This window comes from Carcharhinus amblyrhynchos, chromosome 13 (assembly GCF_965287045.1).
Source record: "Carcharhinus amblyrhynchos chromosome 13, sCarAmb.v2.hapA, whole genome shotgun sequence".
NCBI classification, from domain to species: domain Eukaryota; kingdom Metazoa; phylum Chordata; class Chondrichthyes; order Carcharhiniformes; family Carcharhinidae; genus Carcharhinus; species Carcharhinus amblyrhynchos.
In genome coordinates, this window is record NC_137336.1 from 56,268,639 (window position 1) to 56,295,876 (window position 27,238).

The following is a 27,238-nucleotide window of genomic DNA, read 5'->3' on the forward strand; positions in this document are numbered from 1 at the left end:
CCCGCTATGGTAGATGTTCAAATTTGAATTCATTAAAAACCTGGAATTAAAAGTCCAATGATGACTATGAAACCATTGTCAGAAAAATCCATCTGTTTCACTAATGCCCTTTAGGGAGGGAAATCTGCTGTCCTTATCTGGTTTGAGTTACATGTGACACCAAACTCACAGCAATGTTGTTACTCTGAAATGTCTTCTGAAATGGAAGGCAGTTAGGGGTGGACAATAAATGCTGGACAAACCAGTTATGTTTACATCCTGTAAAATGAATTTTGAAAAATACCTCGGTGGCACCACAACCTGGCAGACCACTGTCGTTTCCTTGTTTGGAGATCTGTGAGGAGGTCTCCATTTCTTCATCAGCTCCTCATTATTCTCATCAGAGTCCCATCAGAGACTGCTTCCACCTCAGCCTCAGTATGTGCAGTCTGAGATAATGTTTTTAACAGTGGGGGGTCAGCCTGTTGGGCCGTTATTAAGGAAGATCCATTTATCATCTCCTTAGGATCTTCCACACTCCCAAAAATATTTTCCACATAACCAGGCCAGAGAGTCATCTGGCTGCAGCTTCCTCTGACAGAGTTTATCTGGGCATTGACGTGTTATCACATAGGCAAGGAAAATGTAAAGCAGTTTCTCCTGCAGCTGTTCAGTCTCTCTGACCCCAGTGGGCTTTTCTGAGACCACTGGGAATGCAATTACCTTTGATCTCACCAAATCATTGCTGAGGAGCAGGTCCACCCCATGTATATGAAAACTGGGGATGACTACCACAGTTACTGGTCCTGATGCAAGGTCACGTTCCAAATGCACTGGTATAGACGAATGGGTATGGACCTTCCTTCAATCCCCTTTGCCAACACTTTAGCACTTATTGCACTCTCTAGTGGGAAGATCATGCCAAGTTCCGCAAACCGGGATCTTGGGTTCATGTCACACTATCTGTAACCCCCACGACTTGCCTGGACTTGCAAAATCTTACTAACTGTACTGGCTGGAGACAATACACATCTATTTAACCTGTGCTTAACCCTCTCTCCACTCACATTGTTTGTACCTTTAAGACTTGATTATCTGTAAAGACTCACGTTTTAACCATTATCTTGTAAATTAAGTTTGTGTCTATATATGCCCTGCTTATGAACACAGCTCCTCACTCACCTGAAGAAGGAGCGATGCCCCAAAAACTTGTGCTACCAAATAAACCTGTTAGATTTTAAGCTGATGTTATGAGACTTCTTACTCTACTTACTCCAGTCCGATGCCAGCATTTCCACATCATGGTATTAATTGTGGACATTTCTATAGTAGTACAGACTCAAGCAGGCATTTTTGCAGTTTATTTAAATAAATGGTTACAAAGGAACAATTTATTTTTCCCACTCTAATTCCTGTGGGAACACTATCAGACAAGCCCAAATTTGTTACGACTGGTCCCAGGGTGAGGTCCCCCAATTTGTGTTCCAGAAGAAATGCCCCAAATTGTTAAGCTCCAGGGTGAGGAGGGAGGAACTGGTTCCCTTTCTTTATCAGTTAGTCACAACAAAATTAATTTAGAAAGGATCACATCCCTCATAGATACCTTTTCCCAGTCCAAATGTATTTATATTTTCAAAGGACCCAATTTAATGAAGCTCTTTTGAGTTAAAGAAAAAGAATGAGTTTATTAGTTACTAAAATGAGCGATGATGTGGAAATGCCGGCGTTGGACTGTGAGGGTGGGCACAGTGAGAAGTCTCACGTCACCAGGTTAAAGTCCGACAGCTTATTTGGAATCAAAAGCTTTTGGAGCACTGCTGCTTCCTCAGGTGAGACTCACCTGAAGAAGGAACAGCACTCCAAAAGCTTGTGAGACTTGTTGTGAGACTTCTTACTAAAACGAGAGAAAATGATAATACAGAAGGATTGGCAGATACCGAGGAGGACTGTCAGGAGACACAGCAGGATATAGGTAGGTTGGTATATTGGGCAGATAGATGGCAGATGGAATTTAATCCTGACAAATGCGAGGTGATGCATTTTGGAAGAAATAATGCAGGGAGGAGTTATGTGATAAAAGGTAGACCGATTAAGAGTATAGAGATACAGAGGGACCTGGGAGTGCAGGTGCACAAGTCTCTGAAGGTGTCTACACAGGTAGACAAGGTTGTGAAGAAAACTTATGGAATGCTAGCCTTTATAGGAAGGGGTGTAGAGTATAAGAGCTGCCGTTTAATGCTTCAGTTGTACAGAACATTGGTTAGACCGCATTTGGAGTATTGCGTCCAGTTCTGGTCACCTTACTACCGGAAGGACGTGGAGACCCTGGAGAGGGTGCAGAGGAGGTTTACCAGGATGTTGCCTGGCATGGAAGGACTGAGTTACGAGGAAAGGTTGGAGAAACTGGGGCTCTTCTCCTTAGAAAGACGGAGATTAAGGGGGGATATGATAGAGGTATACAAAATACTGAAGGGAATAGATAGAATCAACAGTGGTAGGCTTTTCCCTAGATTGGGGACAATTACGAGAGGTCATGATCTAAGGGTGAGGGGGGAGAAGTATAATTTGGATATGAGAGGAAGGTTTTTCACGCAGAGGGTCGTGGGGGTATGGAACGCGCTACCAAGTAGGGTGGTGGAGGCAGGCATGTTGGACTTGTTTAAGGTTTACTTAGATAGACACATGAGCGAAGCAAGGATGGAGGGTTATAGTAGGGGGTATTAAATAGGGTCAGAGCCTCGGGACGACACCGGAAATGTAGTATTACATGTTAACGTATTGTCTTTTTATTCCACAGGGTCGGTCCACCTTGTTGTCAAACGAGGGGCATGCACACGGTGGGTCGTGTGTGGGCTGCTCTTGGAGGTTCCGGGAGTGGCCTAGTACTTCGTGTCGTTGTGTGTACTTAATCCTGGACCAGTAGACGGGCGCCGCAACAGCTCAGTGACTATCACTGCTAGCTGTGCAGATACATGGATTTGGGCCCGTGTCTGTGGGAGTTTGCGCATTCTCCCTGTGGTTGCGTGGGTTTCCTCCGGGCGCTCCAGTTTCCTCCCACACTCCAAAGATGTACTCTTAGGCTGATTGGTGTACCAAATTGACACTATTCTCCCCTGAATCTGGCTACATTAGGGGTTCCATTCACATACACACAGGGCGGGGTAGGTGTGGGAAGATGCGGCGGCGCGGGCTCATTGGGCCGAAGGGCCTGTTTCCCGTGCTGGGATGTTCTTTGTTCTAGAACACACATATTATATATATATATACACACACACACATAAATACATAGGTTAGAAATGAGAAATGAGACCCAAAAATAAAACTTTTTTTAAAAAAAGATTCATGAATTAGTCTTTGTCTTGTCTGTGAGGTGGCAATGTGATGGTGAAACACTGCAGCCAATAAGTTGGGGGTGATTCAGATAGCGTTGAGTTTGACAATCGAACATTTGGTTCGGAGATTCTTGGTCCTGCAGGGTAGCTGAAAGGATTTGTTCTGTTTAATTTTTGATTGTGGCTTTGCTGACTTGTTTCCTTCAGTCAGAGAAACTTTTGATTTGCAAGCACAGAGGTGCAGAGGATATTCTTCAGCTGTGACCTTCACAGCACTTACGAGCACATCAGACCACCAGACTAGCAGGCAGACATTTTACTGCCTCGCTTGTCCCAAAACCGCAAAATCCTGCCCGAAGTCAATGGGCCTTTCCATGGTTTGCCCCTCGCCTGCATCAATTCCTGTGGCAGGTGGGTCAGTAAAATTCCAGCCCAAGGGTTTGCAATTGGTTTTTAACCCTTTTTCTTGTGTAGTTCTGAAAGGGGAGAAAACAAACATATCTGGGATACAAACTCACAGCGTGTTTTTCCTGCTAGAATGATAATCAGCTTTTGTTATCTGCACAGGAGATTTTAGATCCATTTGCATTACTTCTCATCCTTTGAAATGTCTCTGTTTGAAAAAGTGTGCAGCATTCTATTGTCTGTCTTGGCACTGAGTACAATTCACAGAGGAATTCCAGAGAGTGGTTACTTTGCAGTCTCAGGCAGACTTTGCTTATTTATCCTTTCTAAAAAAAAATTTGTCTTACTTAAAAAGTTCAGTAGACCTATATGTAATTTGGGGCTATGATCCATTATCATGATAGTGCAATCAGAAAATCACAACCAAGGCCACATCTAGTTAGCCACTTACTGAGCAACACAAAGTCAGTATTTTAACCAAAGTTTCCAAATAGTCCACTTGAAAGGAGGGAAAGAAGAGGTGCAATGAATGGATTGAAATGCATAAGAATTAGAAGTATCAAGTCTCTTAATGTCACAGCTGCTAGTTTGAGATCTATGTTACAAATTATCATTTGAATGTTGACTTGGATTTATGTAGCATTTTATCAATATCAGAAATGTGATACATACCCTGGTTGCTCCGAGGGCCATTTCTATCAGCCCCTTACTATATTCCTTACGATTGTGTGGCCAATTTCCCCTCGAACTCAATTTTCAAGTTTGCTGATGACACCACCACAGTGGGTCTGATCTCAAACAATGATGAGATGGAGGAAAGAGATAGAGAATCTGGTGAACTGATGCGACAACAATAATCTCTCCCTCAGTGTCAACAAAATGAATTGTCATTGACTTCAGGAAGCATAGTGGAGGGCATGCCTGGTACGACAATGGGGATGAAGTAGAAAGCTTCAAGTTTTTAAATGTCCAGATCACCAACAACCTGCGTTAGTCCCCCCATGCTGACACTATAGTTAAGAAAGCCCACCAACGCCTCTACATTTTCAGAAGACTAAGGAAATTTGGCATGTCCAGTATGACTCTCACTAACTTTTACAGTGCACCGTAGAAAGCATTTTTCTCATTGTATCACAGCTTGATATAGCTCCTGCTCTGTACAAGACTGAAATAAACTAAAAAGGTCGTGGGTGAAGCCAGGTCCATCAGTCAAACCAGCCTCCTACCACTGACTCTGTCTATACTTCCCATTGCCTTGGCAAAGCAGCCAGCACAATTAATGACACCATGCACTCCAGACATACTCTCTTTCACCTTCTTCCCTTGGAGAAAAAGATACAAAAGTCTAAGGACACATAACAACCGGCTCAAGAACAACTTCTTCGCTGCTGCCATCCGGCTTCTTAATGGACCTACCTCGCATTGAGTTGATTTTTCAGTACACCCTAGCTACGACTGTAACACTACATTCTGCACTTTCTCCTTTCCTTCTCTATGAATGGTATGCTTTGCCTGTATAATGTGCAAGAAACAATACTTTTCACTGTATACGAATACATGTGACAATAATAAATGTAGGAAATTTATAGTTAAATGAACACTGAACACTGTAAATCTGCATAGTATGGAAATTTATTATTCTGTTTATTTTAGATTACATTGATTTTAACAAAAGTGCTCAGGAACATAGCGATCTATAGGATTGGAAGAGACCACTATGGTTATCAGACAACATATGCCAGAACTGCTCTATATGTATAATAATGTCTAAAACATATATAATGATATTTTCCATTGGCAGCCATACAATATTTCGATTCAATATTACGTGGACACATTCTAAACACAGAAAGGGCTACTCATATGTAGCACACATTGTCTCAGAAGCTTTAAGTATGAAATGCTAGTGAACTGCAGCACATTGCTTTACAGGCAGAAACAACAACAAATACATTCAGCAATAAATCGGCATCATGTTATTTGCCTTTGGTATGAAATATCTCTTTTCTTCACTCTTGTACTTGTGAATTACATTTCCTTCAGTTCCACCTATGATTTTCACTTTGTTCAATGCAGCTGCTGAAATGATTTAACAACCATCAGACAAAACAGAATGTCACTCCCTAAATCTGTTTTCGATTATAATAATTCAGGTCTCAGAGATTAAGGAATACTATTTCTTCTCATTGGTTTGCTCTGTTCCCCCAGTCTTTACATGAAATACGTTTGTCACCATTCTAATGATGTAGAATTTGGACTGACAACCCCATTTTCCCCACTAAAAACAGAAATCTGAAATAGACTAGAGATCTTCCAGTGGCCTATGGTAACAACCTGCTGTTAACAGCGAGGTTCTCAAAGAAATGAGAAACTGCAGCAGGAATAGGCCATCTAACCGTATGGGCCTGCTCTGTCAATTAGTGCGATCCTGGCTAATCTGATTGTGGTCTTACCTTCATTTTCCTGCCTGCCCACTACAGCCTTCAACACCACAGGAGATCAAAACAAAAATTAGGCCCAAAAAGATTTGCCCTTTCAGGTCATTCAAATTGTAATTGTAGATTATTAGAGAAAAAAAGCTTTGAATAGTCACACAGTGCAGGAAAGGATCTTCATCCCATCGAGTCTGTACCCACAATAACTACCACTAAAGTCGCTCTAATCCTTTTTTTCCAGCACCAGTCCCATATCCTTGAATGTTATGACATTTCAAGTGCTCATCCAAATACTTTTTAAAGCCGATAAGGTTTCACCTTCCCAGGTAATGTATCCCAGATTCCCTCCAAGCTCTGAGTGAACATTATCTTTTTCAAATCCCCTCGGAATCTCCTGACCTTCACTCTAAAACTATACCCCCTCATGACTAACCCCTGAACCAAGGGGAGCAGCTGCTTCCTATTCATCATGTCCATAACCCCTCACAATCTTACATATCTCATTATTCCAAAGTATGCTGTTGAATGTCAGATAAATTGCAAAGACCCTTAAAAGAGATTATTTCTCTCTTGATAATGTGACCGTATCATTTACCTGCTGTTCCCCCACCCCATCCCCACTCGGTTATTTTTTTGGAAGATCAGGTGCTCTGCCACCTCTCGCTAACATGCTTTCTCGCGTTTTATTCAATTCTTTAGCGTACAGATCATCTAGTTTCTCATAGATACCAGCAGGAAATTTTGCTTTTGTGACTTTAGATACTCCATGGCTTAAGGCAATACCTTTTTCCTTAGTCTTTGTCCCAGGAAGACTTTGTTGCAGTTCAGTTGCGTTGTTGACTGAAGCGTCTTCAATTTCATCATTTTGCAAAGTCTGCTGACTCCATGCACTCTTATGGTTCTCATAATCTGGGGGAGAAACTGACACAGGAAAAGGAATGTTCTGGTCGTCATGACTCTCTGCTGAATTTTGGTATATTGGTCCATTTATGTCCTCGAGGAAAGCTGGCTCCTCCTCAAAGGATAACCAAGATTCCATAGCAGAAACATTTTCATACACTGGATCTGTGGAAGAGTCATCACTGTAACTATCACTATATCTTGTAGGCTTAATTGTTGGTTCCTCCATGTTATCTTTCTTTGGCTGGTCTTGGGGGTATTTAACGGTGGCATAAAGTATTTCGCCTGGGGCATTTGCATCCACCTGTTCATCAGCCGGAGGGACAGTCTTCTCGCCCCCTGTGGCTGCACTTGGCATTGTGCCACCGGGAGACGTCTGGCCTTTCCAATCCTGATTTTTTATTTTCTTGGTTATCTTTGGATTTGCCTCAGTGTCCTGCGTACTCTGCTGGACTGGCATCCTTCCACCTAGCGATTTGTCATCCAAAGATTCCTGAGAAGAAGTTATTGCTTTTGACAGTTGTCGACTGAGTGCTGTGGAAGTCTCAAAGTCAGGAGAGATTAAACCTGAACACTGCTGGCTTTTGGTGGGCTCTTTTCCTTTAACAGCTATTTCGATAAGGTGGAAGATTCCTCTCACCTCCTTGGTGTTGAACTGGAAAAGACCTTGTCCTGAATCGCACCTTCTCCCTGCCTCAAATGAAAATCTGTTCTGTGGAAGAAGAATATCTTTGTCAGAACTTATTTCAAAATATTCATTTTGCTGCATTTAAGTACATATAACCCCTTAATTTTACTGGTTAAACAGAAACCAATTCAATTCTATTCAGGGTTAGCAATTCACCAACATGAGCTACTTCTAGCTGTAAGGCATGGCAACATGGAATCTGAGCCTCATCCATCTCCCAAGGCCTTTCAATCTACCACTTACAAGTCTATGTGGTATGTGGAACTCTGCTCTGCCACCTTTCCTTATTACCCAAGGTGATTCAAGTCATTAGTTACCCAGATTCCAAACCCCGACAGTGCATCACCACAGTCTCCTCGCATTCTTGTTTGCTCATCATCCACTGTTACCCGGAATGATATACATTTGGATAGCTAGTCTGTCATCTCTACTCTAGGCACTGAAAAAGCTCTAAAGCCCACAAGCTTACTTATATTTGACCCTGGAAATAAACGGCCACCATTGAAGAACTATGGAAAGCCTAGACAACCAGTGCAGATTTTGTAGGGTTTCTACAAATCTTCCAGCAAAGATATAATGGCTGATCAGGATAAATTCAACCCCATTAACTTAGGAGATTTTCATCCTCAAAAACAATTGAAGGAGGGCAATTCAGATGTCCAGAGTACTTCCCAGATTATGTAGGCCATACACATCCCTTCTGAGTGAGGAATGATGACAAAATATCGACAGGTAGCCCTCATGATCATTCACATGAAGGGAATATGTGAAATGTGCTAAGATGATATAACATTATTGAGCTAATTATTCACTACAATCCTGGTGGAGACACCTACAACACTAATTGGCACAAGGGTCCTATTGATTGTCCGGTGGTTCTTGCTTCTTGTAAATGATAAGGAAGACCCAGCTTTGTAGCTGATGCGGGCAGGATGGTAAAGAGTCAGCAACAAAATAACTGCCACACAGAGAGAGAGAGAGAGAGAGAGGAGAGAGAGAGAGAGAGAGAAAAAGAAGAGAGAGACAGTATTACAGCACTCCTCTTTTACTGCCCAATTGGTTCAGTCAGATCTAACTGCCACAATGAACGGAAAACTGGTTGAATTTATCAGAAGGTTGGAAAAGCAGCTGGAATAAGTGGCGGCATGTTGGCACAGTGGTTAGCACTGCTGCCTCACAGTGTCAGGGACCTGGATTCAATTCCGGCATCAGGTGACTATGTGGCATTTGCATGTTCTCACCGTGTCTGTGTGGGTTTCCTCCCACAGTCCAAAGGTGTACAGGTTAGATGGAATGGTATGCCCCTTAGTGTTCCAAGATGTCTAGGTTAGCTGGATTAGCCATTGTAAATGTGTGTGGTTACAGGGATAGTGTGAGGGAAATGGCCTGGGTAAGATGTTCTCGGGAATATCAATAGTAAAGGGAACAGCAATTTATACTGCATGAGAGGCGATTACTGATTGGTTGGCAAGTGAGGTCTGATCGGTAGAGGTATTCATGATGTGGTGATGCCAGTATTGGACTGGGGTAAACAGTGAGTCACCTGATGAAGGGACAGCAAGCGCTCCAAAAGCTAGTGACTTTTGCTACCAAATAAACCTGTTGGATTTTAACCTAGTGTTGTGAGAATTCTTACTGTGGTAGAGGTATTGTCACGGGGAATGCACCAGTAAATAGTTACTGACAAGCTTATTTTCAAAAGCAAACCAGGCATCTTGACTGATTGATCAGGGCATTGCCATGGGGAATCATGCGAGTAAATAGCTGCCCCCAAGCTTATGTTTAATTGGAAAAAGAACAATGTGTGGACATGCTCCTTCTGTCTGCCAAGGACAAGGTCCTCTGTGCGAGTATTTGCATCTGACATTTGTAAATTTGCCCATACTGTAATCCCGATTGATTATCTTAAACTGGTTTTCTGTGTAATTCTAAACATAATCAAGATTGGCCAACACTTGCTAACCAATCATAAAATCACATCTAATGTTGCATGCTATGTCCTGTCCAAAGATGTGCAGGTTAGGTGTACTGACCATGCTAAATTGCCCCTTAGTGTCAGGGGACTAGCAAGATAAACACATGGGGTTACAGGGATAGGGTCTGGGTGGTATTGTGGTCAGTGCAGACTTGATGGGCTGAATGGCCTCCTTCTGCCCTGTAGTGATTCTATGATGACTATGGATGGAATGTTCTATTCTCTGCACAAAGTGTTGGCTGAGGTGAGAAAATCAACGCGCAGCTCGCAGGTTTGCACAGTCGGCTTTTCTATTCAGTTTTAACCATTGAACCTCTACAGTGCAGGAAGAGGCCATCCAGCCCATCAAATCAGCACCAACTTTCCGATTGAGCATCCCATCCAGGCTCTCCCCTCCACCCAATCCCTGCAAGCTAGCGCACTTAGCATGGCTAATCCATCTGACTCATACATTTTTGGAGTGTGGGAAGAAATCCATGCAGACAAGGGGAGAATATGCAAGCTCCACACGGACAGTCACTCAAGGCCGGAATTGAACCCGGGTCCCTGGACTTATGAGGCGACAGTGCTAACCGCTGTGCCATCATGCTCCCTGAGTTGTGCTGCCAGTATTTGGGGTGCAGTAGTTGGGGTACAAGGCCTGCATAAACCAGCACTCTGTTCAGAAAATCTCTGGAGTTCTGAGTTCTAAGTTCTGAGATTGGGGTATAATTTTAACTAAAAAAAACAGGAAACCCCACACGTACACAGCGGCCCTCCTCCGCGGACACTGGGGAACACCATCCCACCCATGTACATGCAGGATCCCCACCACACACACACATGGGGAACTCCCACACGCACAAGGGGACGACCCCCAACCACTCCAAAGGAGCTGCCCAGAGGGCCCAATGCTCACACTGCCCCCAGGACGGACTCCTCGGACAGTGCCAGGGTACCAGGTGGCAGTGCCAGAATGCCTGGGGGCAGTGTCAGGGTACATGGCTCACTCCCCCCTGGGGGCTAGACTTACCTGTGTACTCTCAGTAGGTTCCTTTGCCAGGTTCCCCATTTTGAAAATTGCCTGTAATCCTCACTGACGTGAAGTCAGTGTGAGGGGAACTCCAAATGGGGGAGAACGACGTGGTGGGGAATTATATTAAAATTTATTGTAATGAGGTTCCCAGCCTTCCTGGGTGGGAACCTTGTTTTGTCACTGGTGAGGGCTGGGACTGAATTGGAAAGTGAGACCTTGCTGGTGAGATTTTGCACCCGTGTTGTTGCACAAAGCACAGGCTGGTTGGATCTGGTCAGTACTTTGCCCATCACAAACAGCTGAAGAGTCATGCTGTTTGAAAGAATCTGCCAGTTGTTGGGGTGTTTGGCCTACGTTCCTGGCATCACACTGGCACTGACTTTGACAAAACCATTGCCATCAGTACCCACGATCAATATCAAGAACACAACATACCAGGAAGAAGATGAAAGCAGCTATAATTTCACCTGATCCATTCCATATCTGCGAAGATATTGATAAGGCCACTTGTAGATATCTTGCTTAGATTTGGGATCTTTCAAAATGAGGCTGTCCTTGCCAGGTATTAACAGGTACGTTCCTTGAAGTTTGCATCTTGTAGCTGCCTCAGTCTTCTGTACCGTCACAGTGAATTGGTTAGCAGCTGTGGAATACATTGTCAATGAGTTGATGATAAAGAACGTTTACATTCAGATAGACTTCAACATGAATGGAGAGATTTGGGAGGAATATTCTCAAGACATTTCTGTGCAAGCACTTTTCTGAGATTTGTACACAATTTCTTCACTTTTCTTACACCAGCCCTTGGCATTAAATTTAGCCACTATTATGAAGACATGTTTTATAAAGTATCAATTAAGATTGCCATCAGCTAGCCCTATATAAACAGAAATGTTCTGAAAATAACACTTCTGATAAGCAAAGACCTCCCCAAGGTCCTACTGTGCATCTTCTGGGTACGACCATCAGAGGCTGGCAGATCTGGGGCGCTCATTTTCTTACCACAACCCTTGTCCTTCTCCTCTCCTCTCACCACAGCCCTTGTCCTCCTTCCATTTTAGATATTCAAGGGATAGAGGAAGAACAAGGTGACAATCAAGATGAAGACACACCATTGATATTGTACCCACAAATCACCGGCTCAATTACTATAGAGGACAACATAGTGACAGGATATACATACTGTACACCAGACAAAATTGAGCTAGATCCAGGGACAGAGGTGCCAGCTTGTCAGGCACACTGGGAAGTATGCTAGAAAATTGGTATGCTTTGTGAAAGTATATGGAGGAGCCCACCACCAACTCGGCACAGGACTTTGAGCAAATTTGGAACCTAACTTTTTCAACATGGAACTCGGTGCCAATTCCACCAAAACACCTTTGGAATCAACCGTGATGTGGTGTATAAGGCCTATTGTCTCAGCTTCCATTACAGCAAAAGCATCAGCTACCCACGAGGACATTCAGAGTGCTGCACTAGACAGCAGTATTATAAAGGGCTTGCTGCTTGTCACAACAGTGCAGATCACTAGGATTGGCAATGCCTACACGGAACACAAACCTACTGTCCTCTCTCTGATGCCAGCATTCACCCTCCCACCAATCCACTCTGGCAATGCTGTTGTCTGTCAGTTGAGCAGCCAAGACTGGGGCTGCACATGGTGAGATGGTGCGGTCTGATGCCAGGCCTTGAGTTGTTCGCAGTCAGCTTCTAAGGCCATGTGAAGTCACCATCACTGACTATCCACTAGCCGATCAGCAACTACTGGATTAGCACTGCATAGGAGCATTAGGAGTGGCCAAGGCACAAGGAGGACAGGTACTATGAAATACACAAAGATGATTAATTTATTTGTGTATGCAATTTGGCATGATTTAATTTAGATATTTGGGCTGGAATTTAAAATGTTGCGTTGGCTTTTATTTTTGCATTGAGACAAGTGGGCAATGTGATGGTCAGTAAGGGGGAAGGTGAGGAGTGTGAAACTCATGGTGAATGGGAAGTTGTGGTTGTGGCCACTGGCTCTTGAATTAATTGGTCATGTAGACAGTGGATGTGTAAGTTATAGCCTCTCCTCCTCATTCACCTCTTCTTTCTAACGTTTTGCGCTGCTGTCTGTGGATTTTTGCCCATTCTCAAAATCATGCTCAATTCCAAGGGGAAGGCCTACCTGACCACACATATCTGGAAGTAATGGCTTCAGGAACAAGTTTTTAAACCTACTGCAATAGTCACACCTCTCCCTGTAGACTATTGAAACTTCTAACAAATACAGACAGCGGCATCAAAAACATCAGAAAAAAAAATAGTCCAATAACTCACTTGTAAATAGTTGATAATCCCTTTGAAGGGCATCATTGTGGGTCCTGTGAGCTGTCAAGACAAATTCTGTAACCTTAGGAGATCCTGCAGTACTCAAACCATCAACCCCAGTTTCACCCCAGTGGTCTCTGGCCTCATAAGCTGGCCACTGCAGTTAATTATACTGTCAATCCCCACAATACCATTAGCTGCAGCAAATCAGATGATGTGAGTCTTAACATTTACAGGATGTGATTAGGCAGAATTCGCATGAAAAATGGATGAATTCCTGCAATCACACCTAGTGATGGGTCAGAAACTACAAGTTCTAGACATGGTCACAACCTCCTTATCTAATACCTTGAGCTACTGTTGAATAAAGCTCATTTTCTTCCATTATTAATGATTCTCTCGGCAATGTGTCACTGGACAGTGAAGTATCTTCATTTTGTTTCCTTGCGCTGGTGTTCTGGCAACATAGAGGAAGTGAAAGGCATAATCAGACACGACTTAAAAGCCACAACAAAGTTCAATTCCACCACCACCCCCCGCACCTTAATTTAACATTGATACACTTCGGACCATTAATATAACTTGCCAGTTTTGTTGGGAACTGATTGAGAGAGCCAGTGCATTGAATTGGCAAAATTAACTGCTTTAAAGATTCCTCACAATGTGTTTGGAAACAACATGGTACAGCAGACAACAGGATGGAATTTTCCATGCAACCTGTCAGACGTTTCACTGCAGAAGAGGCAATCCACCATTGCTGGTGGCAAAGGGTTTCCCATTGAATGCACCCTTTGCTGCTGGGAAACCCATGGTAGGGGTGCGCAATTGGCAAGACTAGAAGATCCTGCCGGTGTGAATGGCCGGAAAATCCCGGCCTTAGATTATGCATGCCGCAATCCAAAAACATCACCAATGTTATCATTCCCATTATGTGATTATCACAAGATATGTATCCGAAACATGGCACATAGTTGGACGATGTAACATTTCTAGAATCACGTGGCAGCAATATGTGTTCCTGGGTCAGATGCAGTGTAGTTGAGATACAGAGAAAAGGTTCCGCCAATCAATCCACCTCGCAAAAAAAAAATGAGGCTACAACCTCAGAACATAAGAACATAAGAAATAGGAGCAGGAGTAGGCCATCTAGCCCTTCGAGCCTGCCCCACCATTCAATAAGATCATGGCTGATCTGTCGTGGCTCAGTTCCACATTCCCGCCCTCTCCCTATAACCCTTAATCCCCTCGCTTATCAAAAACCCATCAACCCGCATCTTAAAAATATTTAGCGAGGCAGCCTCCACCACCTCAACGGGCAGAGAATTCCAGAGATTCACCACCCTTTGAGTGAAGAAGTTCCTCCTCAACTCCATTCTGAACCACCCCCCCTTTATCTTGAGGTTGTGCCCCCTACTCCTACCGTCCTTTCTGAGCGGGAAGAGTCTCTCCATCTCTATCCTATCCATCCCATTCATCGTCTTATACGTCTCAATGAGATCTCCCCTCATTCTTCTAAACTCTAACGAGTACAAGCCTAGTTTATTCAGCCTCTCCTCATAGCTCAACCCCCTCAACTCCGGTATCAGCCTAGTAAACCTCCTCTGCACTCCCTCCAAGGCCAAAATATCCTTGTGTAAGTGCGGCGACCAAAACTGCACACAGTACTCCAGCTGCGGCTTCACCAATGCCCTATACAGCTGCAGCAAGACCTCCCTACTTTTATATTCAATCTCCCTCGCTATGAAGGCCAGCATCCCATTAGCCTTCCTGACCACCTGCTGCACCTGCAGGCTGGGTTTTTGCGACTCATGCACAAGGACCCCGAGGTCCCTCTGCACCGTCGTCTGCTGCAGTTTTTCGCCATGTAAGTAATAGTCCTTCCTACCATTATTCCTACCTAAGTGAACCACCTCGCACTTGCCAACATTAAATTCCATTTGCCAGTTCCTGGCCCATTCGCCCAGCCTATCTAGATCCTTCTGCAGACTCTCCACACCCTCCGCGCAATTTGCCGTTCCACCAGTCTTGGTGTCATCAGCAAATTTCAGCACCATACACTCGGTTCCCTCCTCCAGATCATCTATATAAATGGTAAATAGCTGAGGCCCCAGCACCGACCCCTGGGGCACTCCACTAGTCACCATCCGCCAATCCGAATAGCACCCATTAACCCCCACTTTCTGCCTCCTATTTGACAACCAATCCTCTATCCACGCTAACACCCTACCCCCAACTCCATGCCCCCTGACCTTCTGCAATAACCTCTTGTGAGATACCTTGTCAAACGCCTTCTGAAAATCAAGAAAGACCACATCCACCGGCTCTCCTCTATCCACCGCCCTAGACACATCCTCATAGAACTCCAATAAATTTGTCAGACACGACTTCCCCTTAACGAAACCTTGCTGCGTCTGCTCTATCAAGCAATTCCCCTCAAGATGCCTCGCTATTTCCAATGGTAGTTGCATTTTACTACTTCCCATATCAGACATCCTTTGGCTATCTGACGGCAGATGTGGGGAAATTCTGTGCCTTATGCCAACATCACCAGAAAATTGACTGACACTACTCAAATTCTTTTTATGTAGGATTCCTATAACTGACTGACATAGGAAATGTTATCAATTAATACGCACTGGATTAGATTCTAGACTCATGAGGTGAAAGGTAGTTTGTAATCCAGAGAAAGAGACGCAACTTGGCACAATCTACCCCAGTGATGGGCAACTTCGGCATGTGAGTGGGCTGCATGAGTTGCCCTCCTTTATCTCAGTGGGCCGCAGGATTGAAATCAGGCTCATTCACCAAACATGACCCCATGGATAAGATTAAATACGCAATTCTTGCCAAATATTTCACAACGAGTTATAGAAAATGCTTAATCATTTATATATTAATAGAACTGTCATCAACTTTAAATGGTAAAAACAAAGGAAGTGTTTACACTTTGGGTGCAGAGGGAGCGCACAGCTCTCACAGTCAATGTTGTGGTCAATCAGCACGCACCTCACTTCATTTGCCCTTGCTTTACAAGAATATCACTTCATTCAGACCAGTAGGGAAAAAAAAACTACTCTGACAGAGATCAGTGGAATGTGGCAACCCTGTGAATGTGCAACAGTCAGTAGCATGTCTTGTAGCCGCACTTGAAAGGGCCTCAAGAGGCCCCTGGGCTGGAGCTTGCCCAGTAAAAAGTCTGACAACACCAGGTTTTAGTCCAACCTATTTATTTGATATATTATCAAATAAATAGGTTGGACTAAAACCTGGTGTTGTCAGACTTTTTACTGTGTTTACGCCAGTCCAACGCCAGCATACCCACATCATGGAGCTTGCCCACCAGGGATCTATCCCTTTCGGAAAAAAATTCAAAGTCAAGACTTGTGGTATAATTTAACATGGATTGTTTGTAAGATTAACTAACGGCACCATACAAATGAACACCACATAAGCAGTTTATTGTTTAACGCTCATTTTAAGAAAAGCTCTTCCTGAACACAAATGTACACATCTGCTCCATTTTTAAATGACCCAACAATATCCATTTGTTATCAGTGGATCTAATAACCATCAGATTTAAATTTCAGCTCCTTGTGATTTACTTACCGGGAATGCCAACTCACACAGGCACTTGGTCCAATCAATCACATCAGGTTTTGAAGCTGCCATTATGTAGGTTTTCTCAGTGGTGAATATACTGAATGTTGACATTTCTTTCGGACAGTTTTCCACTTGAGTCTGACTGATGCTGATACAGTCAGACAAACGAATGATCCTCTCCACCCTTTTTGTATTCTGTCTGTCCAAGGCATTGCTGAAATCCTTTGCATCAAATTGTTCCAACCTGGCAATGCTGGATGAACTTGCTGAGTATAAGATGGACCAGTTCTTCTTCCAAACTTTCTGAAAAAAAAAACAAGAAGGCTTCAATCAAAACTAAGGAACAACACAAAATCTATTTGAAACTCTGAATGCACGAGAACTCTGGTAGATGACTGAATCCAGATAAACTCTGGTACGTCCCAGCACTTTGCAGATGTTTTTGGAATGCCAGATTTGCGCACTGTTTATAGCAGAAGATCCTCGTTTACACTAAAAAAAGGTCAACAATTGCTTTGACAAGTTTGAGATTGAATCACGTAGTGCACACATTTCTGCATTGATTTCTGTATCCTCAGTGAACTTTGAATGAAGAAAAGATGAAAGGACAACTTCTTGTTTACAACTGGTGTCTAGTGGGAATGGGGAGAAAACATTCGATTGTAAAAATTAAGGAATGAAGCAAATGAAGCTGTAAATAGACAAGTGTCATAACCATACTGTTCATATTTTCTGGCTCACTTGTTTTACTTTTGAGCTTCTGGGGATTCCCTTGAATGTTTGCAAAAGATGGGCATGTTATTGATGTTTTTCTCTTTTACTCCACAGGTGCTTCAGTCCGCCTTGTTGTCCAACAAGGAGCATACACGCGGTGGGTCGTGAGAGGGCTGCTCTTGGGTGTTTTGAGAGTAGCCTAGTGCCTCACGCTTAGTGTACGCTTAAACTGGACCAGCTGATGGGCAACATGACAGCTCAGTGACTTTCACTGTTTGCTGTGCAGATACATGGATTTGGGTCAGTATCTGTGGGAGTTTGCGCATCCTCCCCGTGCTTGCATGGGTTTTCTCCAGGTGCTCTGGTTTCCTCCCACACCCCAAAGATGTGCTCTTAGGCTGATTGGTGTAACAAATTGTCCCTAAATTAGTCTCCCCTCAATCTGGTTTCCAATGTGGAGTGCCATAAGCATAGACAAGCATCATGGGTGGAAGAGGGAACTCACAATGTTAAAATGGCAGTGTGGCTCATTGGGCTGAAGGGCCTGTTTCCCGTGCTGTGTTGTTCTTTGTTATATTCCAAAGATACTGTTTAAACTGAGACAATTATTTTGGGATGTTCATATCATAAGAGGAGTAGGTACACTACGCCAATACTGCATAACAACGTTGGGATAAGGTGCTTTGGAACTCGCTGTCGGGGATAACAATTTAATTTTTAAAAACACATATTACATGAGATTTATTGCATTTTTGCACTGAAAGGCCATTTGGTATTTGCAAATATATATGTGGACACAACTAGACAGCACATTAGTACAAGTTAATTTGACTGCCACGACTTGGACCCAATCCAGTAGTGGCATTTTTATAAGTGTCTATACTATACAATACATTTTGTATGGGCTTTTGTTTTATCATAGGGTATGTAAGCACACATCCACACTTCAGGATTTTTTTAAAAAATGTTGTCACTTCATTTACTGGATTTTCCAAAACTTTATTTTATAATTTACTTAAATATTTGTTCATGTATATTATTTCAAATGAGAGGATATATCCTACTAAAAACTGAAATACTTATTTCCTGACTATTGTTCCTTGCTGTGTACCACTTGATTAATTTCATCCAAGAAATGACTGCTGCTGATAGAAGACCAATATCTAGCTTCGTGCTATCTTAACACTCTGTTAAATGTTTGACTGCCATATATATCCAGCAGTTATTTTAAGCTTTAGACTCAATATGAATCACTGTTAATATATAAAAAAAACCCTTTGTTACAGTAACTATCACAGAATCTTTTGATCTTCTGGATTTAGAGCTAGGTCCCTATAAATTACTCAGTTTACCCCTGTTGGCAAAAGGAGAGCATGTACTTGACAGCACAGTAACACATGGTAAGCACTACTGTCTCACGGTGCCAGGGACCTGGGTTCAAGTCTGGCCTCGGGTGGCTGTTTGTATGTTCTCTTTGTGTCTGCATGGGTTTCCACTGGGTGCGCCGGTTTCCTCCAAAGATATGCAGGTCAGGTTGATTGGTCATGATAAATTGACCCTTAGTATCAGGGGTTCAGCTAGAGTAAATGTGTGGGGTTATGGGGATAGGGCTTGAGTGGGATTGTGGTCAGTGCAGACTCGATGGGTCAAATGGCCTACCTTTGCACTGTAGGGATTCTATGACTCTAAAAGTAGAATGACAAGCACATTCAGGCTTACTCTCCAATAAACTCTAAGTCATTTACAATCCCATTCACTTAGCATAATTCAACAATATCACCATCTACCAAACTATACCACAAGTCTTGAACATCCTGAGTGCAATGTATGTCACCAAGTTTTAGTACGAAATTCAGTAAGAATACTAGCTTGTAGCAGATGTTTTTAAATATCCAGACTCAAGTTATATTTCTAACCACCTACAGCGCACAGATTCTCAGGGTGCAATATTACGACTTCATTCTACCTGACTTTCGATAAAACGAGGTGGTAAGATCGGGCGAGAAGCAAAAAGTAAGAAATACACCTGATTTCTCAGCTCTCCTGATTGTTCTGGCCCTATCTTGTCAGTGAAATTGGCTTTGTACCCTGGTAGTGCCCATTGAGAACCCTGGCACTACCTGCTGGGCATTATAACTTCCAGGGGCAGTGCCAAGGGGGTGGACCCTGAGTGGGGTGGAACTATGACAGGGAGGGAAGAGAAGGGGAGCATCGCAGAGGTGGTGGTAGTGGTGGTGGTGGCGGGGAAGGGGGGTGGCAGCGTGGTAGAGGTGGGGAGAGGATGAGAGGGAAGGAACCTCTGCTGAGGTGGGAAGGGAACTTTACAGGCAGGTGCAATCAGCGAGGGAGGAAGAGGGAACTCTGCAGATGGGGATGATCAGCATGGTGGCGATGTCCGTGGGGCAAGGGGTGATCGGCAGTGTGGGGGGGTGGGTGCGATGTCTGTGGGATAGGTGGGGGAGGCGGCAGGAAATCCCTGGGAGGTCAGGAGCGGTGCTATGCCGTCCCAAGAACTCAGTAGCTGGCTTTCCCAGCAAGCTCTGCCTCACCCAACCATCTTGCTGGCAAGAATGAGATCCTGGCACTTGTTCTGCGTAATTGCCATAAGATTGTATCTCGCAGTTTTTGCCCAAAAATCAGCATGATTCTCTCCAATTTACTCACTCTTTCGGCACCTAGAACTCTTTTGGTAAGGTGGCGCTCTCATTATTTTCCTTACTTATAGCTCACTCTGTCCTATTCAACCTAGCAAACCAAATGCCAAACACCTTCACAAATAATTCTGATACTTGATAGCATTCTATTTACACTGCAGCATTTCATAGGACAACACCGTCAGGCACAAGAAGAGTTAATGATGATTAAATCTTCCTTTGTATTAAACTAAGTTGCACTTCCTTTAAAATTCTGAGAGTTCCTTTTTCAGAAAATTATCTCTCATCTCTGGTCAGTTATGCTTTGGAAATGTTAGCAATTTATACCACACTTGGAGAGGGCTAAAAGGGATCATGAAAAGTCATTGGTCAACAGGATTAAGGAAAATCCCAAGGCTTTTTATACATACATAAAGAGCAAGAGAATAGCCAGGTTGAGGGTTGGTCCACTCAAGGAAAGGGGAGGAAATCTATGCTTGGAGTAAGAGGAAATGGGCGAGGTATTAAATAAGCAGTTTGCGTCAGTATTCACCAAAGAGAAGGACTTGGTGGATGATGAGTCTGGGAAAGGATGTGTAGGTAGTTTGAGTCATGTTGAGATCAAAAAGGAGGTATTGGGGTTCTTGAGAAACATTAAGGTAGACAAGTCCTAGGGCCCAATGGGATCTACCCCAGAATACTGAGACAGGCAAAGGAGGAAATTGCTGTGCCCTTGAGAGAAATCTTTGTATCCTCACTGGTTACAGGTCCCAGAAGATTGGAGAATAGCCAGTGTTGTTCCTTCGTTTAAGAAGGGAAGCAAGGATAATCCAGATAGTTACAGGCCAGTGAGCCTTACATCAGTGGTAGGGAAATTATTGGAGAGGATTCTGCGAGACAGGATTTACTCTCATTTGGAAATAAGTGGACGTATTAGTGAGAGGCAACATGGTTTTGTGAAGGGGAGGACGCATCTCACTAACTTGGTTGAGTTTTTCGAGGAAGTGACAAAGATAATTGATGAGGGTAGGGCAGTGGATGTTGTCTACGTGGACTTCAGTAAGGTCTTTGACAAGGTCCCTTATGGCAGACTGGTACAGAAGGTGAAGTCGCATGGGATCAGAGGGGAGCTGGCAAGGTGGATACAGAACTGACTCGGTCAAAGAAGTCATGATGTGGATGTGCCGGCGTTAGACTGGGGTAAACACAGTAAAAAGTCTGACAACACCACGTTTTAGTCCAACCGATTTATCTGATAGTAAACTCACAAGCTGAGAGTTCTCCATTCACCTGACGAAGAGGGAGTCCCCTCGAAAGCTTGTGAGTTTACTATCAAATAAATCGGTTGGACTAAAACCTAGTGTTGTCAGACTTTTTACTTGGTCAAAGAAGACAGAGGTAGCAGTGGAAAGGTATGCTTCTGAATGGTGGCTGTGACAAATGATGTCCTCAGGGATCAGTGCTGGGACCTTTGCTGTTTATAATACATATAAATGATTTGGGGGAAAATGTAACTGGTTTGATTAGTGAGTTTGCGGATGACACAAAGGTTGGTGAATTGCCAATAGGTAAGAGGACCAACAGAGGATACAGCAAGATATAGATTGGTTGGAGACTTGGGCGCAGAGATGGTAGATGGAGTTTAATCCAGACAAATGTGAGGTCTTTTGTAAGGTCTAATACAGGTGGAAAAAGTATTGATAGGCAGAGGGGTCTGAGTGTACAGGTACACTGGTCACTGAAAGTGGCAACGCAGGTGGAGAAGGTAGTCAAGAGGGCATACGGCATGTTTGCCGGAGCATTGAGTTTAAAAATTGGTAAGTTATGTTGCATTTTTATAGAACCTGAGTTAGACCACACTTGGTAGATCGTGTTCAATTCTGGTCGCCACACTACCAGAAGGATGTGGAGGCTTTGGAGAGAGTACAGAAAAGAGTTATCAGGATGTTGCCTGGTATGGAGGGCATTAGCTATGAGGAGACGCTGGAGAAACTTGGCTTGTTTTCACTGGAACAACAGAGGCTACAGCATTATGAGTGACATGGACAGAGTGGATAGTCAGAAACTTTTTCCCAGGAAGGAAGAGTCAATTACTAGGGGGCATAGGATTAAGGTGTGAGGGGCAAGGTTTAAAGGACATATACAGAGCAAGTTTTTTTTTTACACAGAGGGTGGAGGGTGCCTGAAACTCACTGCCAGGGGAGGTAGTGGAAGCAGATACGATAGTGACTTAAGAGGCGTCTTGACAAATACATGAATAAGATGGGAATAGAGGGATATGGTCCCCGGAAGGGCAGGGGGTTTTAGTTCAGTCAGGCAGCACGGTCAGTGCAGGCTTGGAGGGCAGAAGGACCTGTTCCTGTGCTGTAATTTTCTTTGTTCTTTGGATCTTTGCATTACTGCCATATTTATTTTATCCAATGAATGACAACATTATTTGAAGCCTTCACCAGAGAACTTGATTTTTGGACAGACAGGAATATTTAGATTGCCTTCATAAACTTAAAAATTCCCAACAAACCAAACTGAGAGAGAGTAAACAGGCAGAGTCGCAATGGAAAAGGACAAAGAGGAGGAGTCTGGCTACATTCAAATGGATGGGCTGGGAACGGATGAGTGGGGGAGAGGAAGGGCAGAAAACAGAAAGTGGTCAGAGACCCGATGAGGGTGGGCAGTGGTAAACTGTGTCACTGGCATCAATGAAGCCGTTTAAATTGTATTAACTTGTACGTTCCCCACAGACTGGGATTGCTAACTGAAACTCAATTGTGGGCAGCTTGATAGCTGCAGCTGAGGTAATGCTGTGTAATGTTAGCCAGCTGATGCAATACTCTTCCTAGGGGATATGACAAGAGCTTGAGATTTTATTTTTAATATGCATTTTGTTTCACTTATTCAGAAATGTTCGGAAAGTTTTTTTTAACCAGTTCCGATAACGAAGGTGAGAACAGTTGGACAATTGGAATAGTTGGAGAACGGAGCGATCTTAGCTGACCACAGTCAACTGCAGACGACTCTTTTTGTTTAGACGGGAGCGTTCGCTCTGTTGCCCTATCACCAATGGAGCTGCAGGCCCGAGTGCTCTGGAGGTTCCTTGTTATCATATACATTATGTATTTAATGTCTTGGATAGTGAGACACTAAGCCTCGCTTTCATTAGTTTAAACAATGTTGAAAATGGGTCAAATTTGTGGCTAAAGCTTTCATGTACATAGCTTCTCATAGTAATCTCAAGGCAACAACGTTAAGTTACTGTACGAATAGCACAATTTTTTTCTTTCTTTTTCTCGTCCCCCTTTTCCCTCTCAATGCTCTGTTCTCTGATATTCGGCAATCTATCAATTGACCTATCATAGAATCACAGAATCCATAAAGCACAGAAGTTGGCCTTTTGGCCCATCGGGTCTGCACCAACCCTCCAACAGACCATCCTAGCCAGGCCTTGTCCCCGTAACCCCATGTATTTACCCCACCAATCCCCCTAACCCACACATCCTGGGATACTAAGGGGCAATTTAATGTGGCCAATCCATCTTACCTGCACAACTTTGGATAAATAACCTGCGCATCTATCAGGTCAACTGAATACAGATTTACATAACCCGATTAAGAGATAAAAGATACTTGGTCAGTTGAAATGTTCTCAGACATAGAGCATGTAAGCTGAGAAGATCTTGGGCTAACGAAGCAGGCAATTCTTTGATCTCACTGCTCTGTTAACAGATTGCGCCTGGCCCGGGAAACAAGGTATGAGTGCAAAAATTCTTCTCACACCCAATGTCAGTTTGTGTGTTTCCTGGCTCCTTCCTAATGACGTGAATTAATTGTGCCCAGAAAGAGCATGAGTTCAATTAGCATCCTTATTATTGTCATAAGTAGGCTTCCATTAACACTGCAATGAAGTTACTGTGAAGATCCTTTAGTTGCCACACTCTGGCGCCTATTCAGGGACACTGAGGGAGAATTTAGCTTGGCCAATGCACCTAACCAGCACATCTTTCAGACTAGGGGAGGAAACCGGAGCATCTGGAGGAAACCCACGCAGACACAGGGGGAATGTGCAGACTCCACACAGACAGTGACCCAAGCCAAGAATTGAACCCGGGTTCCTGGTGCTGTGAAGCAGCAGTGCTAACCACTGTGCCACCACGCCACTCCCTGAAGTAGCATTTCGGTACCACGTAACCCATTCAACTCCCAGCACATGGACTGGTCTTCAGGTGCGACTTGATAATGGTGACAATCACTACTGGTCTCCACTGGTAGTGATGTGGGATAAAAATCTACATCATAGATGTGGGATGAAACTTTCCCCCCAAAATTCAAAGTGTCATAATAGCATGAAAATGGACAGACAATATTGTCTACCTGATACGCTGCAGGATGTCCTAAGGCATGGTACATCGGCGAGACCGTGCAGACACTAGGATAACAAATGAATGGACATCGCTTGATAATCACCAGGCAGCAGTGTTCTCTTTCTGTCAGGAAACACTTCAGCAGTCAAAAGCATTCAGCCTCCGATCTTCGGGCAAGCGTTCTCCAAGACCTTCACGAAATACGAGAACGCAGAATCGCCAAACAGAAACTGATTGCCAAGTTCCGCACACATGAGGATGGCGTCAACCAGGATCTTGGGTTCATGTCACACTAGATGTAACCCCTACCGTTTGGCCTAGGCTGCAAAATCCTACTAACTGCCCTGGGATGAGAAAATTCACACCTCTTTAACCTGTGATTACCCCTCTCTCCGCCCGCACTATCTGTACCTGTAAAGACTTGATTACCTGTAAAGACTTGCATTCCAACCATTATCTTGCAACTGTGTCTCAGTCTATATATGCCGTGTTTGTAAACCTATCTCTGCAATCACCCGATGAAGGATCAGCACTCTGAAAGCTTGTAATTCCAAATAAACCTGTTGGACTTTAACCTGATGTTGTGAGACTTCTTACTGTGCTTACCCCAGTCCAATGCCAGCATCCCCACATCGAGAATAGTATTCTCAACAACCCACAAAGAGCAACCCCCACTCTACTCCCACACAACCCAAAACCACTCATTATATATATTTGATTTGTGCTTTTTAAGATTTGTCTGGTATTATAATTATTTAATTTTTATTTCTTTTTAATGGATTTTTTTTTACGATGTTTTCCCAAATATTTTCTATAGTCATTTTGGACTGATACTCTGAAAAGAAGCAATCTTTATACAAACCAGTTATCATCATGAAATTCTTGTTTGTCTGCTCTCTCAACACTTGTTTGTCCATGTAACTCGGTATTCTAAATGAAAAGTGGGTCTCTGATATTGTTTCGTTTATATTACTGTTAGCAGCAGCTCAGGAGAAGTTTAAAAAAGTTAAAAGGGGCAGCTATGCTCCCACCAAAAGTGTGGGAAAAACAGCCAACAATTGCCATAACAACTTGAAAAAGAATCGTTCAGAACACTTAATGAGGCAATGCATTTGCTGGCCTTCATAGCGAGGGGGATTGAATATAAAAGTAGGGAGGTCTTGCTGCAGCTGTATAGGGCATTGGTGAGGCCGCAGCTGGAGTACTGTGTGCAGTTTTGGGCGCCGCACCTGCGCAAGGATATTTTGGCCCTGGAGGGAGTGCAGAGGAGGTTTACTAGGCTGATACCGGAGTTGAGGGGATTGAGCTATGAGGAGAGGCTGAATAAACTAGGCTTGTACTCGTTAGAGTTTAGAAGAATGAGGGGAGATCTCATTGAGACGTATAAGATGATGAATGGGATGGATAGGATAGAGGTGGAGAGACTCTTCCCGCTCAAAAAAGACAGTAGGACTAGGGGGCACAGCCTCAAGATAAAGGGTAGGCAGTTTAGAACGGAGTTGAGGAGGAACTTCTTCACTCAAAGGGTGGTGAATCTCTGGAATTCTCTGCCCGTTGAAGTGGTGGAGGCTGCCTCGCTAAATATTTTTAAGAAGCAGGTTGATGGGTTCTTGATAAGAGAGGGGATTAAGGGTTATGGGGAGAGGGCGGGAAAGTGGAACTGAGCCACGACAGATCAGCCATGATCTTATTGAATGGCGGGGCAGGCTCGAAGGGCTAGATGGCCTACTCCTGCTCCTATTTCTTATGTTCTTATGTTCTTATGTTCATTTAGAGTGGCAACCAAGAGTAAACAAATAGCAATGGACAGGAGAATTAGGGAACACCATGGACAGAGAGAAACTCTGTAAAAAGATCCATTGGCAATGAAAGACCTCAGTCAAAAAGCAACAGAAAATCAGAAGGAAGGCAATGAAGGATCCCAGAAAGAGGGGAAAGAAGGTTCTAGTAGGAGGGTTTTGAAGGTTCCAGAGGAGGGCAATGAAAGGCCTCAGAAAGCAGGCATCAAAAGACAACATATGACCCCAGAAAGAGAAGAACAAGAGAATTGCAGAATGGAAACAAAGATCTGACCAACAGGGAAGACAAAAGGGCTGGAAATGAAGGTTCCATTTGTGAATTGTGTGTGTCCAGTAAAAACATGATGGATTCTCCTCCAAAGAAAGGCAGAAATTAAAGAAATGGGAAATTATTGAACATGAAGAGGAATCAACAAAAAGAATTAAGCTCTAGAGAAGGCCTTAAAACCACAAGATGACAGTGGCTGACAGCAAACTTGGAGAAAAAAGAAAAGTTGCTAGACATTTTCAAAATGAAGTTAAGGAGGAGATATTTATGAAGACAATGGAGAATCAGCTGAACTCCATGACAAAGAAACTAGAAAATAGGAACAAGTCCAGTGAAGAATTAAATCAGGAGAATGAGAGTTTGAAGACATCTATAGAAAAAATTAAGTAGGGCAATGCTTATAAAACTGACATAGAATAATTGAATATGGAACTGTCAAGTCTCAACAAGGCATCTGAGAAAATGGTTTGGAGCCTTCAGAAGGAAGTCATGGAAAGGAAGCTTGAAGAGGAACAAACAACTGAAGGGAAAAAAGCACTAGAATTGACAGCAGAATCAGCAAAAAACAGAGCCTGATTGTTTGGGGAAAAAAAGACCAAATATCAATTTATCTAAAAGGAACCTTTGCAAATTGAGCTATTGTCTGTCAAGGATGAACCCTCAGTTACAAAATAAGAACTTCAGAGAGTAACTGTGGAAAATGAAGTTTTGCTAGGCAAACTAAAGCAATGAAAGATATCGTCAAATCTTTGGAAGATAAGTTAAAGAAGAGAAAGGCATGAGAAACAACAATTAGCTCTGCTGCCTCACAGTGCCAGGGA

The 27,238-nt window shown here is 43.4% G+C and overlaps 1 protein-coding gene across 1 annotated transcript in view; it reads right to left on the reverse strand.

Moving 5' to 3' along the window:
- Positions 1 to 5,628: 5,628 nt before the first annotated feature.
- Positions 5,629 to 27,238, reverse strand: part of LOC145351296 (uncharacterized) — a 30,164-nt gene continuing 8,554 nt past the window's right edge. The window contains exons 2-5 of the mRNA XM_080200923.1: positions 16,652 to 16,948; positions 13,394 to 13,502; positions 11,197 to 11,372; positions 5,629 to 7,763 (exon numbers count right to left, since the gene is read on the reverse strand). Of these exons, the coding sequence (XP_080057049.1) occupies positions 6,777 to 7,763; positions 11,197 to 11,372; positions 13,394 to 13,502; positions 16,652 to 16,948 (1,569 nt within the window). The 3' untranslated portion in view covers positions 5,629 to 6,776. The remainder of the gene's footprint in view (positions 7,764 to 11,196; positions 11,373 to 13,393; positions 13,503 to 16,651; positions 16,949 to 27,238) is intronic.